The sequence below is a fragment of the Manis pentadactyla genome, chromosome 3 (assembly GCF_030020395.1).
Source record: "Manis pentadactyla isolate mManPen7 chromosome 3, mManPen7.hap1, whole genome shotgun sequence".
NCBI classification, from domain to species: Eukaryota; Metazoa; Chordata; class Mammalia; order Pholidota; family Manidae; genus Manis; species Manis pentadactyla.
Genome location: NC_080021.1, coordinates 218,555,847 through 218,574,680, shown reverse-complemented (window position 1 = coordinate 218,574,680; position 18,834 = coordinate 218,555,847). Strand labels below are relative to the sequence as shown.

Sequence of the window (18,834 nt, the reverse complement as noted above, 5' to 3'; positions counted from 1 at the left end):
GGTGCTGCAGGTACTGCGTGATTCCCCCCATCAGAGGGTTGGTGGAGACCCCAAGAGCCAGGGAAGGCCTCTGGGGGCCCTGACGACCCTAGGAATTTTGGAGGGGGTGCAGAATAAAGCACAGACAGGAAGTGCCGCCTGAGGGTCTCACTGTGTGCTGAGGGTGCAGCCCCTGCCAGCCCTGGTGAGCTGCTCAGAGTGGGCTCCTGGGAGGGCAGGCCTTAGGTGCCCCCGAGACCCACTCCCAGGGTCCTGGCCAGGCTTCCATGGCAAGAACCCAAACTGCCTGTGGAGCCTCTGGGGCCGCTGCTCTACAAGCAGCCGAGCAGAGGCACAGGTCACGCTCAGAAGGGACCCAGCTGGGGCTGACCCTGTGCCGCCACTGTGCTGAGTCTTAACCATGTCACTGTTGAACTGAAGTTCTGAAAGCCACGTCCAATGGGGAAATGGGGCACCCGTCAGGGCTTGGTACCCTGGCTCAAGCATGGCCCCCTCCCTCCACCTCCCAGGACAGGTTCTTGGCCACCCAGTACCCCCAGCGCAGCAGCTGCCCTCTGCCCGGGGGGCCTGAGGTCAGACTGAGTCTGGGGAAGGGGTCCCAGGCACTTGTGAGGGTGGGCGTTCACCCAGGAGTATCCTCATGCCCGAAGGCCACGACATTGAACAGCAGATAAAAATACCACCAGGAGAGGCCATGGAGGGAAGGAGAAGCTCTGTCCTGCTCTGTGGACAAGGGGCCTGCATTTTGCACTGAGCCCCAAAAACTACCAGCAGAGGCTTGGCCTCTCGGCCCCATCCCTTCTGTAACTGACACTGGGTCCAGGGCTCCCTGGAGAGCCACTGAAAGAAATAATCCCACGCCCCCATCTTGACCCCTGTTCCCCTTTTTGTGCACCCATGAAGACATGCTCGCCACCCCCAGGAGGCCTGCCAGGCGCCCCAGCACTTTGCTTCGGTTTCTAGCATTGGGCGGGAATCGCCTTCCAGCCTGTGGTCGGGAGCCCACAGAGCAGGGCTGCTTCTGCTCCCTGCTGCACCCTCAGCACAGCGCACAGTAGATGCCCAGTAAATGAAGGGGTGGATTCGTCTGGTGGCTCCTCATGCTGGGGCCTCTGTGTCCTGTGGGGGCGAGGGGGAGGCGTCCACCACCCCCGGGCATAGCTCCCCGCAGGCCTTTGCCACATGAGGCAGCCCCGCCCCCTGCCCCTGCACATCGCCACCCACGGCGCCCCGGCTGGGACACTGTTTTTTAGGAGATTATCTTTCCAACAGAGCTTTCTGGGTGTCTGGGGAGGAGCTGACAAACAAGAAAGCTGGCACATTTCTATGGGAAGTAGAGGGCATGGGAAACTAGGCAGACGATGGTGAAGCAGGCTGGGAGGAGAGGGACGGGGGACCCAAGTCGGTCATGGACGGTCAGTTTGGGAGTCCCAGAGATTGGACATCTCGCTGGGAGCAGGCCCTGCCCTGTGCAGTGAAGTGCCCGGAGCACAGCCTACACGGACAGCTAGCTCAGGCAGAGCCCGTGCACGGTGATCCTCAGCCCTGGCACACGGCCTGGAGGCTGACCCGGTCCTGCCCTCTCCCCCAATGCCCTGCCTGCCCTCCTCTATGCTCCCCACCCAGGGCCTGGGGCACCCTGGGCACCTCCCAATGGCAGGGACTGGCCACCAAAGACCTACCGGCCAGCTTGGAAGGGGCCAGCCAGGACCAGAAGGGGCCAGGCCCCAGAAGGTGGCCCCAGCAGCTGACACGGCCCCACGAGCTCCCTGCCCAGCTTTCTCCTCCCACGCCGGGGCCAGTGGAAGCTGGGTCTGCCCGGGGGTCCTGGATTTCACAGCCTGGCCAGGCGGTCCGGGTGAGCCAGGCCATTCGGGAGAGCTCCAGCAGGGACGGCAGAGGTCGGCGTCCTCGAGCAAACCCGCGACAGCCCGCGAGGAAGAGCCTGTGCCCGGTACGGCTCCCGGACCAGACCGATGGCCACCAGCCCCTCTCCTGCCGCGGGGCCCATCTCTCTAGGCCTCATTCTCTCCTCTGCACCCCGAGGACACAGGTTCAGGGCCTGGCAGCACTCAGCAGCCCACGACGGGGAGCAGGCGATGGCACAGCTGTGCGAAGCAGGCGAGCCTGGGTCAGTCCCACCCCCGCTGTGAGCCCCCGGGTGCCCTGGGGGTGGGTGATGAGGCCCAGCTTTGGGAGGATGAGGGCTCCCACCAGTGCTGCGAGTTCGCTCTTTACTGGTTTACTGAACAGACACTCGGGGTGTTTCCTGGGGGGCCAACACCACCCGGAGCTCTGAACACTCCCCAGGGCTCACAGCAACCCGTGAGGCAGGGGAACAGAGCTCCGTTTTGAAGACGAGGACACTGAGGCCCACAAGGACAAAGAGCATGCAAAGCCCCCAAGCTAGGAAGGGGCAGAGCCCTCGGCTGGGCTCCCCTGGCAGGTGCGCAGAAGCCAGAGTGGCTCCAGCGCTAGTTTTCAGCCATTCCCTTGAGGGCTCTCACAAGCCCCATGGCAGGCACAGGACGTGTGCTCAGAGCAGAGGCCTGGATGGCAGTCCAGGCTGGGGACCCCGAGGCAGAAGATGGGGAGCACCAAAGCTCAGCCCCCTCCCACCAGGTGCAGGGACGCCTCAGCGGGCCACTCCACGGAAAGCTGAGGCACCAGGGCCACTGAGCTCTGGGATGACCAGAGCAGGGGTCGGGGGTTTGAAACCCGGAGGAACAAATGCAGCGGCTGGCCCAGCTCTCCCGGGTGGGCAGGGCAGACAGGGCAGACAGGCAGCTGTCCGGGAGGTGGAGCTATGTGGCATTCCAGGCATTTCAGCACTTCTATAAAACCAGCCTGCTCTGGGACAAGCGGAGAGGGAAGGGAGCCCATGCAGGTCGGCTCCGTCCCCCGTCCCCCAGGCCAACCCACCGGGACCAGCCCCCTAGGGTCCCATTGGGACTGGCGCCATCTGCTGGGCAGAGGAGGGATGCTGTGCGGGCTGGAGGGGTAGGCAGAGCAGTTCTGAGACGGGCTCACTCTGCAGGGACACCGGTGGCAGCAGCCAGTGTCCACTCCTCCCTGGACCTCCGTCTCCTCGCTGTAAAACAGGCTGGACAGAGGCATCTACCCCCACCCCCTGCTAACAGGACTTAACAGGACAAAGAAGGAAGAGGGCTTGGCACAGGGCCCCACTCATGGCCGGCACTGAATAAATGTCTGCATGTAAGTGGTTTTCAAGACACACAGTGCAGTGGGGGTCAGGAGGGAGAGGTCGCCTCCACTGGGGGTCAGAAAAGGCTAAGGGCTACAGAATGAATTGGGGAGACGAGCACCATGAGGATGTCCTGGCAGGCTGATGAGGTGGAACTCCAACAGGTGAGGTGGGGCAAGGGGGATGATGGAGGGCTGGCAGGTGGAGGCCGAAGGAGGGTGGGAAGGACGGGGTGCCAACAGGCTCTCCGCTGGCTCAGGGCCTGCCCAGGTTCAGTGGGCTCCCAGCCCAGCCGACACCCCCAGAGCCGCCAGCCCCTCTCTTCCACTCAACCTCCCCTTCCCAGCTCCCCAGGCCAACCACTTTCCCTGGTCCAGGGAGAACCGAGGGTCATTTCAGTCCTGTTCAGAGCTGGACGCCTTCCCCCAAGCCAGCTGGTCTGTCTCCAGGCGGCCAGGTCTCGGACGGCAGCCACACGCAGGCTGCCCCCACCGCCGTTCTGCGCTTGGCGGGTTCAGCCTTTCTGCAAGGGCCCCTGGGGCTGCCCCAGGCCCAGCCACCTGGGGGCAATCCCCCTTAGCCCCCTTCTGCCTTAATTGCTACAACATGTGTGCCTCCCTGCACCCCTTCCCCAAGCTTGCAGCCCCGGCCCTGTAGTTTACAGCTGCAAAGAAAACACACACATACTCGTGCACAGAACCAACTATGGAATGTTTTCCTGCTTCTCCACGGTTATGGCTCCAGAGAGTTCTCTCCTAGCACCTGACATCTAATCGCATTTCCTTGCCACACACTTTCTCCTCCTACTGGGAGCTAGGGCTGGGGGCTGGGGGCCAGGGGGCTGGGTCCGAGCAGGCACCTCCAAAGGGCGGAGAGGTGGACGGGATCCTCAGGGACTCTGGGGGGCCTGCGGTGGGTTGCCTGCCTCTTACCCAAATCTGCACACACAGTGGGATCTGGTTTTCCCGTTTGGAGAGGGAGCCAGGCTCCCACGTGCCAGACTGAAATGTGCGGCGGCCCCACCGCCCTGGACTTTCATTCATTCTTTAACAAAGTCATTCATTCAGCCAGTGTTTGTTGAACACTGGGCCAGGCTTGGGCCCAGCTTAGGAGCACCTCAGCCTGCCCAGGGGCCCGGGGCATGAGGGAAGACTCCCCACAGACGTGCTGTTTAGGCAGCAGCCAGAGTGAGCCAGACATCGACCAGAACAAAGGAGGAAGTCCGTTCCTGCAGGGGGTAGGCAGGAGGAGGGAAGGCAGGGTCTGAGCATGTGCTGGAGAGGGGGCTGCGCTCTGGGGCGAGCAGGGCTGGGCCACGGGTGGACTGGTGGTCTCCAAGAGCTCAGACTTCACCCCAAGGACTGCAGGTGCCCTGGAAGGCATTTCAGCAGAAGAATGACATGATCAGATGTATCGTACAAACAGCAGAAACGGGCTCGGGAAACTTAAGGCAAAAACAAGATTTCTGGAAAGGCGTGTGTGAGCTCCCAGAGGGCAGGAGAGGCGCTCAGATGCGACAGCACCACTGCCGCTCCCACACGCAGATTCTGGGTCCTAGGAACAAAAGCAAGGCGTACCCCTGGGGTGGAATACTTCCCACCCAGCAACCAAAGGAATGAGCCACTTGACACGATGCGGGGCAATCTCTGGAATGTTCCGTGGCTGAAACAAAAGAAGCCAGACCCAAAGAAAGCATCTGCCCAGTTCCATGGAGTTCTAAAGCAGGCAAAGGCAGGTGTGTGGCTGGGAACACTCACTGCATAGGGCACGTCCTGGGGTGAGGGGGACACTGTGGTGGTCATATGGTATGTGCGTTTTTCCAAACCCATCAAACTGTCCTTTACATCTGCGCATTTTTGTCATATGTGAATTATATGATGAAAAATAAAATGGAAGTAAAGGCTGTTCTTTTGGAGACAGCGAATCAATCCATCTATCTGGTTAATCATACTATCAGTCCAGGGAGAGAGGCCTGCCTGGGTAGGTCACACACTCCCATCATTCCTTGGCCAGAGGATAGGGCGGCACCCGACCACACAGGTCCCGGGACCTCTCGCAGCGGGGGAAGGTTGTTTCCAGAAGACCGGCCAAGAGACGCCGCGAGGCAAGCACCACCTTGCATGGGAACGCTAGCAGAGACGGCCCTGGCCGGGTCACTTCAGGTGGGAGGCAGTGTGACCAGGGCGAAGAACCGTGTCAGTCTGGCTGCCGAGCAGCCTGTGCAGGGAGAGGGCAGGCCAGTAAGCAGTGCTTGTGGGCTGGTGACCTGGGAAACTCACCTGCAGGGCCCTTCTAGTGGTTAGAAACGGCTACGCCTCGGCTTCTCTCGCCTCCGGCCACCCGTGGACATGCCTCAAGAGCAGAGCCCAGGGGTCTGCTCACTCTGGGCCCCTGAGGGCCCTGTGGGGAGGCCAGGAGGGAAAGCAGGCAGAAGCTGAGGATCACACTCGTGGGACTTTCCTCCAAGGTGGTGCCTCAGAGGAAAGAAATATGGTCTCTGAATCAACAACTCAGGCCTCTCCAAAAAAAACCAGGGACAAGTGCCGATCACGTGGCACATCAGCTGTTGGACCCTCTTGTGCTGCTCGACATATGGGTTCATATCCCTGCCTCTTTCCAGGGCAGTTAAACCACAGCTGCCATCAGAGCTCCTGCTGAAGGGAGCACCCTTCTCCCTTTCTGCCCTGGGGACCCAGAAGGCCTGCACTCTCCCCTCTGCCCCAGGCAGTGCCTTGCTGCCCAGCCCATGGGGACGCTTGTGGCCAAACTGCTCCTGCCCACCCTCAGCAGCCTGGCCTTCCTCCCCACCATCAGCATTGCTGCCAAGAGACGGTTCCACATGGAGGCCATGGTCTACCTCTTCACCATGTTCTTCGTGGCGGTGAGTCTGGGGCCCCAGGGCAGGGGGGACCGACACAGGGTGCGCTCCCAGGGACAGAAGATGGGATGACTTTCTACCACTTTCCTGTATGGGGTGATGAAGAAAAGTGATTTGGAGGTGACAGACGGAGCTCAGCCACCAGGAGAGAGGGATGGGGGACCCCCTCCTCCCCTCTGGACCTCAGTGTCTCCATCTGTGCCAGGAAATCTCTCTGGGATGGTGTGAGTGAGGCCAAGCCCCGGATGGGCCAGGCTCAATCGTCGAGGACAAGCCCTTCCAGGGTTCCCTTTTCTTGCCACTGGCCAACTGCCCGAGGTCACCATGTGCCATGCCCACCCCCTCGACCCCGCCATACACATAGGGCAGCTAAGCAGGGAGGAACAGGGTGGGCTGGGCCCAGCAGGGGGTTCGTGGGGTTCAGGGAATATGCAGGGCCTGGGCAAATCTGACCAGGATTCCAGGGCCGGCCTCACCGCGAAGGGCCTGCTTCCATTTCTGGGGCCTTTCGGCTTTCTGGGTCTTTCCTTCTCTCTCTATTTATATCTGGGTGACTGTCTCTTGGTGTTCCTTCTCTCTCCCCCTCGCCGATTCCCCGTGAGTCACTTTCCCTCTAAGTTTCTCTTACTGGTTTTCTCTGTGTCTTTTTTTTTTCTTTTTCTCTGTCTGTGTCGGGTTCTTTTGACTTCTGGAGCTATATCCCCATAGCATCTGCCCTCTTTCTAAGTCTCTTGATTTCTCTCCCTCTGGCTTTGTTCCCCTGGCCCTCCATGTGTCTCTCGGGCTCTGTCTGTCCAGCCTCTAGCTTCTGTCTGTCTATGTAACTCTAAGCAATCGTCCACGCATCGTCCGTCTGTGTCGAAGTGCCGTCCTGCCTCTGCATCTCAGGTCTCCCCCCACCCACCCTCACTGCCGGGCACCCACGGTGGCCCCACTCTCTTCTTTGCTCTCCTGATGCTCCCTCTGTCATCTCTGCCCATACTCATCCTTCATTTGGACCCAATTTCCCGAGAGAAGCACGCACCAGGGGGTCGAGCATTCCCCCAGACTCTTGTGGCACTGCCAGACACGAGGCCGAGCGTGCCACCTGCCCTGGGCCGGCCTCGCTCCCACAGCAGGGCCTCTGTGGGCAGGCAACAGGGGACGTGGAGCAGCCCCGGGCAGTGAGGTCTTTGAAAACACACATGGTTCGGCAGACGTGTGTGTCCGCGTATAGTGACCACACCCTCACTGGCTGAACCCAAGCTCGCGGTGGGAGAAGCTGTGTGTGCATGTGAGCCGGTTTTCCCCACAGGCAGCAGTGACCTAGGGCAGGCGGGACCTCAAGGCGCCAGATTCCACATGGCTTTGGTCTTCTCCTCTGGGTGGGAGAGACCCTAGCCTCAGTGGTGCTGGCCATGAGACAATGTCCAGACTGGGAGACTTCCCGGGGCCCTATCCGCATCTGATTTAGTCTTCTCGGCTCCCCATGAGCCTGAGACTGTGACAGACCCATTTGAAAGATGAAGAGCCTGAGTCGAAAGATGAAGATAGAGAAGTCGGGTCACTGGTGTGGCTAAGCACCAACACGTCCTTGAGCTCCCGGTCATTCAAGGCACTCTGTCCCGCGCCATTCCCCATGCTCCTCGTGGGACCCCCCACTTGGGTGGAGGCCAGGAAGTCAACTGTGGCAGAAGACACGCTGAGGCAGAGGGGCCTCAGGACTGCTGTGCAGGAACTGGGGCCCGAGTGCTAGGCAGAGGAGCCTGGGCTCTTGGCCCCCCGCCCAGCATGGGCCCCGCCCAGGAAGCCACAGGCCCCATAGGCCGCCCGGCCCTGCCAGGCTAGGCCGGCTCCACAGCTGCCTCCGTGGCCAGCCTCAGGGGCCCGCCCTGCCCTGAGTGGCAGGGCCAGCTGACTCCTGTGACAAGTGTCCTCAGAACCACACTGCCCTTTCTCCCAGCACCCCAGGCGGCACCGTCACACATTCTGCCTCCCCACAGCCTCTTCTGGGTTCCCAGGACTCTCCTAGGATGACCACTGCACTGTGTGCTTTGTCACATATCCCCGGGCCTGCCCCGCAGAGTGGGTGTTCTCGTCCCAGCCCAACAGAGGGGCCCCAAGCACCAGTCACTTCCTGAGCTCACACAGCAAGGCCTGCCGGTGGGCCTTAGAGGCTGTGCCGTCCCCCACTCCAGGCCCCCAGCTGCCCCTGCGTCAGGAGCTTGGGAGGCCCTGCAGGAGAGGAGGCTAGGTATGCGTCTCGCTCTGCAGTCCCCTGCCTCCTGGGCAGGTGGCACTGTCCTGACTCTCACCTTCCCCACCTGCCCAACAGAGCCGAACCAAGGGCCTGGCAGGAGACGCCCCCATCGGCCATCTCTCCTTCAAACTGCCCTGAACCCTGCCCCCCTGCCCCTGCATTCACATAGCAAATGGTGAGTGAGCCTCAACTGTGAGCCAGCTTTGCACGGGGAGCTGGGGCCACTGAAGGAATGAGGCCGGAGGATTCCTGCTCCCGATGGGGGCAGGGCACGGACACTCCCTGAACCTCATAGTGAGTCAGTCTGCAATCACATGTGGTGCTAACAAAGGAGAAGCAGAGGCAGATGGTGAGGCTGGGCTGGGGGTGGGGACGTGGAGGTCTGGAAGGAGAGGAGGGCAGGAAAGCGTCACACTGCTCACAGGGCATGGCTCTGACCGCCAGTGCCAAGGGAAGCAAGGTCCTCCTTCCTCTGTCCCACAGAGATTTGAACACCTTGATCAGGCCCCACCTGAAGCTTCATTTCACCAAACTAAACAGTCATGTCCACAGCCTGGTTGCTCTCCTCTAGCCTCCTTTTTGCCAACATCACTCCAAAGGGTGCAGTAGCCAGACTTCAACACAGTTCTCTAGGTGGGTCTGACCTGAACAGAAAGAAGGAAGACCATCTCCTCCCTTGTTCTGGAAACTATATCTGCTAAAGCCTCCTAGGTGTGCGTTAGCTTTAGGTCACCTACAGCCATGACCAGCAGGAGCTCTAACTGGGCCCCAGCGTGTCTGACCCATCGGGCGCCTCCAGGCTTCGGGCTGCTCTCCTGAAGGCATCCGCCCTCCTGCTGTGCTGGGCTCACCAAGGGTCGATTGTGCTGGTTCCCAAGCTTGTTTGTGCCCGCGAGACTTGTCCAAACAATTACGTCACATAATTAAATATTACTTAAAATGATGAAATGTGTATGCAAAAAGGGAGAGTTGTTTTCTGTATGAAACAAGTTGACTGCTCTGAAAATACTCCATGTAGGCACTTTGCTTTAAAAATTGTCATTGAATCAGTGTCAGGAAGTGTTGGGGAGATAGGTGGGCCTAGCGCACTGCTGTCAGCACCTGCACAGGGATCTCTGTGGCCTTCCTGGACTGTGAAGAAGACGGCAGGAAGCTGCGGGCGGTGGTTCTGAAAGCCACGTGGCATCTGCCTGAGACCCTCTTAAAAACACAGATCTGAGACCCACCCCAGACCTGCTGAGTCAGCACCTGTCAGAGTGGGCTCAGCCACCAGGGTCTCCACAAGCCCCCCAGGGGATCTGAGGCCCACTCAAGTCTGAGGACTTCCACTGTGGTGCAGCCCGGTTGTCAGAGGATGCATTGTGGAGGAGAAGGCCCCATGCCCCAGACGAGCAGCCTGGCCCCCAGAGAAGAGGCTCTGGCCTCCCATCCAGTGCTGGGTGAAGGAATGGCCAGGAATGCCCTGAGGGACGCGTTAATCACTTCAGGGCTCCCCACCTCAGCGGGCTCTGTCTGCATGCCACCAAGCTTCCTCCCAGTCGTGTCAGAGAAAATGAGAGACATGACTGGGCCCCTTGCATATCCCAGGCCACTCACCCTGTGAGGGGAGCAGTCAGCAATACCCCTATTTGCCAGATGGGGAAACTGAGGCATGGAGTCCTTAAGTGACTTGCCCAAGGGCTCACAGCTAGTGAGTGGCCTGGCTCCCTGGGGCCATAGCTCAGTGCTGCCCACCTGCTGACCACGTCTGTGTCTTCCCACAGCTCTACCACGCGTGCAACGGGCCAGGGCTGTCGGTGCTGTGCCTCATGCGCCAGGACATCCTGGAGTACTTCAGCGTCTACGGGACAGCCCTGAGCATGTGGGTGTCGCTGATGGGTGAGTGGCCGCCCCTTGTAGCCCAGCCCTGCCGATGGGGTCCAGCTCCCCAGCCAACCACTGGCCAAAAAAGCAGAGCCCCATGACTCTGCACCCAGCTCCCCACCTCTGAAAACCTCCTCCCCTCTCCAGGGACTCAGAGCCACGCTTAATTCTTGAGAAAGCATATACAGCTCTTCAAGGCCCTGACTCCCATTTTTTGTATCCTTTTAAAAGTACACATTTAACAAAGGCTTGTTGTGACAAATAAACCTCAAAGAGCAGACAAAGGGAGAAATGGATGTCACCCCTCCACTTCCCTGGGGGGATCACTGTCCGCAGTTCACGGTCTGCCCCGAGGCTTTTCTTTGGTTGGGTTTTTTAGGAAGCAGGGGGCCTTCAGAAGCCTCCTTTCGCCCACCTGCCACCGCCTCGCGGTAGAGGCAGCACACCCAGTCCCTGTTATATGGGGGCCCCCTGCTTTTTGGCCAGGCCCTTTCTCCAGTCTGAGGGTGTCTTTGTGTCTCCGCCCTAGAATTCTAGGGTTCACTCTCAGTCCTCGCACATCGATCTGGCCACTGAAGCAGCTTCCCACAAGCATGACTGAAGTTGTTCCGACCATGGGAGAGCAGTGTCTTCCTTTCTTTTAAAGCCAGCTGCAATTCAAACCTCCGGGTGGCCAGGCGGGCAGAGGGGGCGCTCTACTTGGGCCTCTAAGGGATGCCTCTCGGGGAGCGGTGGCCACTCACCCTCCCCGTCTCTCTGCCCGGTCCCTCCAGCACTGGCCGACTTCGACGAACCCAAGAGGTCAACTTGCATGATGTTTGGCGTCCTGACCATGGCGGTGCGCATCTACCATGACCGCCGGGGCTACGGGGTGTACTCAGGCCCCATTGGCACAGCCGTCCTCATCATTGCTGCAAAGTGGGTGCGTACGTATGGGCCTCAGCAGACAGGGAGGCCCTCCCCGGACCCTGCTTCCCCCACCTCGGGTCTCTGCTTCCTTCTGCCTCCTGGGCGGGCAGGTCAGAGACAGGGCTTCAGGTCAAACACATAGAGAATGGCCCCTGGGTGCACCTGCCGTGGTCTGTGCCATGCCTGTGCTCACTGACCTAACCCAAGGTACCTAACCTCTCCGCCTCAGTTTCCACACCTGTAAAGTGGGTGTGGCAGGAACAGTCCAGCAGCTCCCTCATAGGGCTGGCTCCAAAACTATCTGAGATCATGCCTCTAAAGTACACGCTTGGCTTCTAATGTGCTCGACAAATAGGAGCCATTTTATTATCATTATCATTATTACTATTATTGTTGTTGAAGAGAATGACTGCTTTGGACATGCAAAATCCATTGGAAATGGCCTGGGTTAATCTGGGAAGACTTAATGGAGGAGGTGATCCATGAGCTTGGTTCTAATGACGAGGGAGGACGTGGTGTGCAGTCGACGGGAAGACGTGACTTCTCGTGAGCACCAAAGCACTGAGTCCGGGTTTCCAGCACTGATGGCTCCTCACTGGGCACTGGCGGCCCGGGCTGGCCCAGGAGGCCCTTCAAGGCTGTCTGAGAGAGGAGGGCTGCCGTGGGCACCCGAGGGAGGGCCGTGCCGATGAGCACGCCATTACGGGTCAGCTCGGAGCTGGGCCTGACGCTGCGCTCGGCCCGCAGGAGGAGGGAGACCCCTGTTCCTCACCCCCTTACGAGGAGCTCTCCCTGCAGAGCTTGGCCAGGTTGGAATTTGGGCTGGGTTTTAATTAGCCAGAGCAGAAGTCACTTGCTAGTGTCCCCACCAAGCACATGGGGACTTCCATGGCCCTCGGGCTGTGGTTCCGGCCACAGGAACCCAGCGGGCTGCCTGGCTCCCTACATCTGGGGTTCCAATTGTGTTTTCTAGACCATTTAACATGCAGTTTATTTTGGATTTTCAAGGGCAGTTGTTTTCTGGAATGAGGGTGGATTTTTCTCCCAGAGGCTCGTCCCTTCTCGAGCTGCAAACAGCGAATCGCCAACAGCAACCGTCAAGGGGAGGAAGCAGAGAGCACGGGGTGACAGGGCAGCCAGGCAGGGCCAGGCCGGGGCACTGCTGGGGCGCCACCAGGGCAGGCGCCCCCGGTCTGAAGGTGTGGGCGTGGCTGGCTGAGGGCTTCCCGGGCTGCAGCCACCGGCACCCCGGGCAAACGGGCCGCACCACAGAGCGCTGCCTGCTCTGTGACAGACACCAATTCCCCATCTGCAATGGCAAATTTCAGAAAACCGAAATCAGGCTTTCTTTCCTGATTCACGTGGTGTCAGAAGCTGCCCTGACGCCTCTCACCATCCTTACACGCTCCCCTGGGAGCGTTTGTGCCGACCGTGGGGCCTCCTCGCACACCGCCATCTCTCCCGCTGAAATCCAAACCCCCTGCACGCCAGCGGCCCCGAGGTGTGCAGCCGCACTCGCTTCCTTTTTCCAGTGTGAACCGTCTTATCAGGCATGAATTCCCACCTGAACTTTACAGGTCTAACGTGCTGGTCGGGCTTGTCTAATAAGTAGTACGATGAGTCCGTTACCTTTGAAAGCAGCTAAAGGGTCTCTCAGGCCACCATCCAGGCAACCTGTGGGCCACACTGGAGACCACGTCCAATGACACCCCTTTGCTGTAAATAATCACTGTGTCTAATGCCCTCGGGGCTCCCACTGGCTGGGACACGAGCAGGGTCGACTTTGTCACACCACACAGAGGCAGGCAGGGCAGGGGTGTCATCCAGGCTGGGGTCCCCTCTGGTCCTTCAGCCGCAGAGCTGAGCACAGTGGGACACCCCCCTGAGTCCATCTCCCACCCAAGGAAGACCAGGGTGCAGGCGCCCAGGCCAGCGTCCCAGCCTGCTCGGGGCGGCCGACCCCACGCGGCGCCCTGAGAGCTGCCCTGCCGCCATGTCCCCGCAGCTGCAGCAGATGAAGGAGAAGAAGGGTCTGTACCCGGACAAGAGCGTCTACACCCAGCAGATAGGCCCCGGCCTCTGTTTCGGGGCCTTGGCCCTGATGCTTCGCTTCTTCTTCGAGGTACCAGCCGGGCCCCGTGCATGCAGGTCCACTTCAGCACTTGCTCAGGGTGGGTGAACGGCCTTTTTGTGGGGTGGGGTCTTCGGCATGTCACCCTCCTACTCACTCTTTGCCTCCCAGGCAGCATTTGGGGTACCTCCCTCTAGGCAGAGCATCCCCCAGACCCTGCCCCCCGGGGACTTGCTGTGTGGCTTTGAGGTCATGCGGCCAAGCCTGTATCTAGATGAGAAACCCAGCCCCAAAGGGGACGGGGAAGGAGTGGTGAGGGAGGTCAAGAATGGGGAGACGGTGTGAGGGCCCCGGGGAGAAATGGCCCAGCCTCCCTGTCAAGGCCCAGAGCTTCATGCGGTGGAGGTTTAGTGGTAGGAAAGATCCAAGCAGTGGGCCAGGCGGTGAGGGGGTCCTTGGAGGAGGGCGCCCGGCCAGGCTCCCCAGGATGGGAGCAGGGTCCTGGCAGGTGTCCTGCTCACCAGGCCTGGGGCAGGGGCTGGGGCTTCTGGGCGGGGGCTCAGGCCACAGACGGACCCCTCCCCCCCGCAGGAGTGGGACTACACCTACGTCCACAGCTTCTATCACTGTGCCCTGGCCATGTCCTTCACCCTGCTGCTGCCCAAGGTCAACAGGAAGGCTGGGAGTGCAGGGCCCCCGGCCAAGCTGGACTGCTCCGGCCTTTGCTGTGCTTGTGTCTGACTTTGCACGCACATCAACCCTCCCTGCCACTCCAAGTCCCGGGCCCCCACCCCTGTCCCACGGCTGGAGAAAGTCCTCCTGTCCTCCCCCACCCCAGGGGATGTGGATCCCAGGAAGTCCCAGATTCGGGAAGTATCCGGCCGAGTGCTTCTTGAGAACCCACTTAGTCGGTTCGTGCTGGGAGACCACACTGGAGGGAAGAGCTCCCTTCCCTGTGCCCCGAGGCCAAGGCCACAACAGGCAGGGGTGTCTGCCAGCCCTGGAGCCGGTGTCTGTCCCCTTACCTACCCCCCCCCCATCACCCGGAGTCCCAGGCCAGTCCCGGCACAGAGAGGCTCTGCCCACCTCCCTGGTCCGTGTGCTCCTCACCCATCTGTTTTCTACTTGGAAATGGGTATCACCACTTGGGTCCTGTGCCCTCAGACTCTGAATGCACCCATTTAGGGAGCCAGGCCGGTATGGTCACTCTGTCCCTGGCCCAGGCCTGCCTACCCCCTGGCTGTCCCCCCAGCAGGGTCCCTGAATCAAGCCATTTCAATACTAACAGCTGACTGGAAGGTCCCCACCACACTGGCCTTCCTGTGCACCAATCACTTTATGTCAGCCACTTCATCTAATTCTTAGAGCAGGTCTGCAGTGAGGGGTGGCCATCCCCACAGCACAGACAGAAGCCCGAGGCTCCAGGTGCCCAGTGTGCTCAAGGCCCAGAGTGGGAGCGCAGAGCTAGGCCTCAGCTCACCATCCACCCCCACCTCCCGCCCTGCCCATGGCCCCCAGCGTGGACATGGAGCAGAGGCCGCAGGGCCCACAGCTGGGCCCCTGGGACAGGGCTCACTGTAGAGTGGTGGAAGGTCAATCTGCTCCCGTCCAGAGCCTGTCTGCGCCCAGCCCCAGGGCATAGCAGGAGGGGGCCTCCCAGACATCACTTCACAAACCCCCGCCTGGCCACAGCTCCGGCTCACTGGGCTTCCCGGATCTGTTGGGGAGGAAGTTACCTGCACCTGTCTGGACCTAGTTACCCACACCCACTCCTACTGCACGGGGCAGCCTGCTGTGTCCTAACGTCACCACTGCACTCTCAGGGGGCCAGGAGATAGCTGGCTCCAGCGCTCCAGGGCTGGGGACAAGGTGAACCCCTTGGCCAGGTGCCCCCATCTATTGGCCTCACTGACTGTCCAAGGTCCCCATCTAGGGACCTGGCCACCCACAGCCTCACCCAGGCTCAGCCCCTTGCTGCCCCGAGAGCCCATTAATGACAGAGCAGCCCATTGGCTCCTCACGCCAGATCAGGGTCCTCACCAGGACCTGGGGAGTGGGTGCATCATCCCTCCAATGAGGAAGTAGAGACCCCACATGTTGTGTCCCCTCCATAGGGAGGGGGCATGGAAACAGGGCCTCTGTGCCCCGACAGAGGGCAGGGCAGGTGCTGCCTCCAGTAGCTTCTGGTCTGGTTGAGGGGGTGCACACACACACAGTGAGGAGAGAGGGCCTCCCAGGCCCAGTGTCCCACTCCAGCCCCGTCTCCACCTCCACAAGGAGAGGGGAAGACTCGGGGGCAGAGGGACGGCCTGAAGGCATCGCTCCAGAAACAGCCATCTGCAAGCTGGCCGGCCTCTGCCCCTCACCACCTCCCCTCCGCCCCACCAGCCCCTCGGCTCCCCTTGCCCCCCACAGCCAGCATGCCCCAGCTCCTGGCTCTGCAACAGCACATGGAAACTTGGAGGCCGTGGGATGCTCCCGACCAGGGAGGAGGCGAGGGGCCTGCCAAGCGTGTAAGGGCTACTCACTGTGGCCGCGCTGATCTATGAGGCTGTCTGGGAGCACAGCCAAGTCTGCAAGTCATGGGCAATTAGGAGTGGTGCTCCAGCCCTCAGCCCTGTCCGCCGCTCGGGCTCCAGGCCCACTGTGCCCCTCCTAAGCAGCGTCAGCCCCACAGAGACCCCGCTTTGCAGAAGGGACACCGAGGGCCCTCACCCCTTGGACACTGGCAGCTGGGTTGGTGGTGGTGCCGATCCTGCCCCTCATCCCAGAGACCTCTTCCTCTGCCTGGAAGACCCATTTTATCATCCTGGGGGCTCTACCCAGAGGCAGGAGGGAAGTGCCCAGAAGGGGACAGAAAGGCAGCAGGCCACCCAGAACGGCCACCCGAACGCCTCAAGACTAACAGGGAAGAAGTATGATAGCGTCCGAATCAAATGCCTCCGAGTCCACATGTCCTTGAGCCCTGGGTCCATGATTCGTGGCACCTGTGCCAGCAAAGGCCTCCAAGGTCACCCCAGCCCCAATGGGCTCCAGAGGGATCCCCGTCCCAGCCCTGGGGCACTAGGGACGTGAGTCCTGAGATTTCCTCCGGTGAGAACATTGTCCTAGATGTTACCAGAAGCCCAGCCTAGTTCTCTGCCATGGAGGTGCTAGAGCCACCCAGTGTGGCAGCTGCCTGCTGCCCCTGGCCACCGAGCATGTGATACATGACTGGTACAACAGAGGCACTAAATCTTTAAATGGCAGTTGATTTTGGTTCATTTAAATTTAAGCAGCCGTAGGTTACAGCTAACATACAGGATGCCCGGTTACATTTGAATTTCAACTAAACAATAAATAACTCTTTCACCTACAAATGTCCCATGCAATAATATATGGGGCATATTTACTTGAGACATACTTACACCAAAAAATGATTCACTGTTGATCTGAAATTCCAATTTGACTCGGCGCCCTGGATTTCGCCAGGCAAGCCTACCCCGATGGTTAACAGCTACTGCAGGGGTCTGCACGTCTGCAGGACACAAGAGGAATGGCCTGGCTCCCTGGACATGTGGGTCTGGGGGTCCTGGGTTAAACCAAGACACAGGTAGAGGGGCTGCAGCACCCGGTACACAGGGCATGGAGGTGGGGGTGGGGTGTCCCCCCCAAGCCGGACCCTTCCTGAACCGGGGGTGGGGCAGACACAGGCCCCACTGCCACCTCCCCAGGCCATGGCCTGGCTTGCAGACCCTGCAGAGCAAGAAGCAGAGGCGGCCAATGCCGGCCCGTGCCACACTCCCTCCCCGCGCACATGCCCTTGAAACCCAGCTGGCACCTCCAGCAGCCCAAACGGGGAAGTATTATAAACATTTACAGAAACGCAGACGAAACAGTCTATTGGAGATGCCCCTCCCCCTCCTTGGAGCTGGGGTGAGGCTGGCACGGCCCCTGGCAAGACATCCTCTGTTTGTGCATGAAGAGTTTTCGCCTGGGCAGTCTCTGTGCGTGGCCTCTGTTGCATCTGCTACTGAAATTTCCTGTCTCTGTTCTCCGGTAAGAGCATCTGAAACCCAAAACTTTTATTGCCCCTTTTAAACAGGCTTAACAGCTCCCCATCTGCCTCCTGCAGACTTGCTCTGGGAGCTGTGCTTGTACTTAGGGCAGGCCTGCGGGGCACTGCCGCAGGGGCTTGGTGGGAGGGCCTGCAGGGAGGAGGGCCAGGCAGGTGGGCAAGGCCTGCGCAGGCAGCAGGAGGCCCCAGGCCTGCGCTAGGCTCGCTGGGCAGCTGCTGCGGGTTAGCAGAGCTTGCTGACCAGCATGGTTCATGGCTGCACAGGGCACTGCTGCCCAGGCACCCGGCCACCACCCTGGCCACCCCCATGGCCCCCGTTCTGGATCCACACTTCCCACCTCTACACCTGGTTTCCTCACCTTTGATGGAATGGCAGCCTCACCCGCTGCCCCAGTCCGGCCTGCTGGGCCAATCAAGTCGGAGGCTGGCTGAACCGGAAAGGTCCTGAGGAAGTGAACAAGGCAGAGGAGGCCAGCGGCCAGGGTGGGGGAGGCATCAGGGGCGCAGGAGAGGAAACGCCTGAGCCGCAGCTGGCCCTCTGTGGCCACCAGCAAGCTCCCTGTGTTCTGTTCTCTCAGCCTCGGTTTCCCATATGTAATGGTGTCCACTTCCTATGGGCATTGCCAGGATTGCATGAGATAATTGAATACAAAGCACTCGGCATGGTTTTTTTTAAATGACATCTAAAAAATGGCATCATTATTATTTTCATTATCAGTGGTCATGGGCAAGCAAGGTAGACTCTAGAGTGTACTAGAGGGTCCTTACTGTCAGGGGGCATTCACCCCAGTTACAGTACCGAATACCCCCATTCGCCAAAGAAACGGGATGCTTCAAACCAAGCGTATCTGATGGATTAAGAATGATGGATCAAGGAAGTAAGCAAGGAAGGCTGTCTGGAAGAGGCAGGTTTGAGACTGAAACCAGAAAAGCAAAGCAGACTGAACCATGCAAGCCGCCAGGCACCTCGTCTGTGACAGTTCAGATTCCACGGTCCTGAGTCCGATGGCCCTCGGTCCCTGAATGTCCCCACAACCTCTGGCAACCTTCTTGTCAGAGCATCCACCACTCTGCCCCAGTGGAGAGGAGGGGCCGACAGACGACTGTTCTCGCCTGTGCCACTGGCACGTGTTCCAGGACAGGAGAGAGATGGGTGTGCCTGGTGTGTTCAAGGTCTGAGGGTGGAGCAAGGGGGAGGGAGGGTTCGAGGTCACCTGGATATGTGAACAGGACCTCAGAGGCAGACGTGTGCTGGCCTCTGGGTTGCAGTGTGCACGTTACAGGGCTTGGGGACATCCCCGCCTCGGCGTCAGGACACCTGCTCTTCTCTGGGGCTTTCTGTCTTCCCCTAAGGCTGGCCTGGCCTAGCAGGAAGCACGGGGCCAGCTTGAACACCACCTCCTTCCTGAGTGGTCGCTGCGTGCCAAGCAGCTTTCCCAACCCCAAGGATTCACCAGGAGCCAGCCATATGTGGGTTCTGCCTCCAGACTCCCATAGTCCACTGGGGGTAGCAGAGACAAAGGAAGGAGAGAGGGGATGGGGTCAGGAAAGGCAGCCCTGGCTCAGAAATGCCCGCTGAGATGCACGGGACCTGAATCCACCCGCAAATCGG

At 60.1% G+C, this 18,834-nt stretch overlaps 1 protein-coding gene and 1 long non-coding RNA gene across 2 annotated transcripts; one reads left to right on the top strand and one right to left on the bottom strand.

Moving 5' to 3' along the window:
- Positions 1-5,721: 5,721 nt before the first annotated feature.
- Positions 5,722-16,994, top strand: MYMK (myomaker, myoblast fusion factor). Its single transcript, XM_036901408.2, has 5 exons — positions 5,722-6,086; positions 10,086-10,200; positions 10,959-11,107; positions 13,100-13,216; positions 13,757-16,994. The coding sequence occupies exons 1-5, from the start codon at positions 5,952-5,954 to the stop codon at positions 13,904-13,906; spliced, it is 666 nt and encodes a 221-aa protein (XP_036757303.1). The 5' UTR covers positions 5,722-5,951; the 3' UTR covers positions 13,907-16,994.
- On the bottom strand, positions 16,609-18,805 carry LOC118920486 (uncharacterized). The gene is made up of 3 exons (XR_008996677.1): positions 17,582-18,805; positions 17,025-17,213; positions 16,609-16,736 (listed from the first exon to the last, which is right to left on the bottom strand). It is a non-coding gene; the product is annotated as an uncharacterized LOC118920486 (long non-coding RNA).
- Between the last annotated feature and the right edge of the window lie 29 nt (positions 18,806-18,834).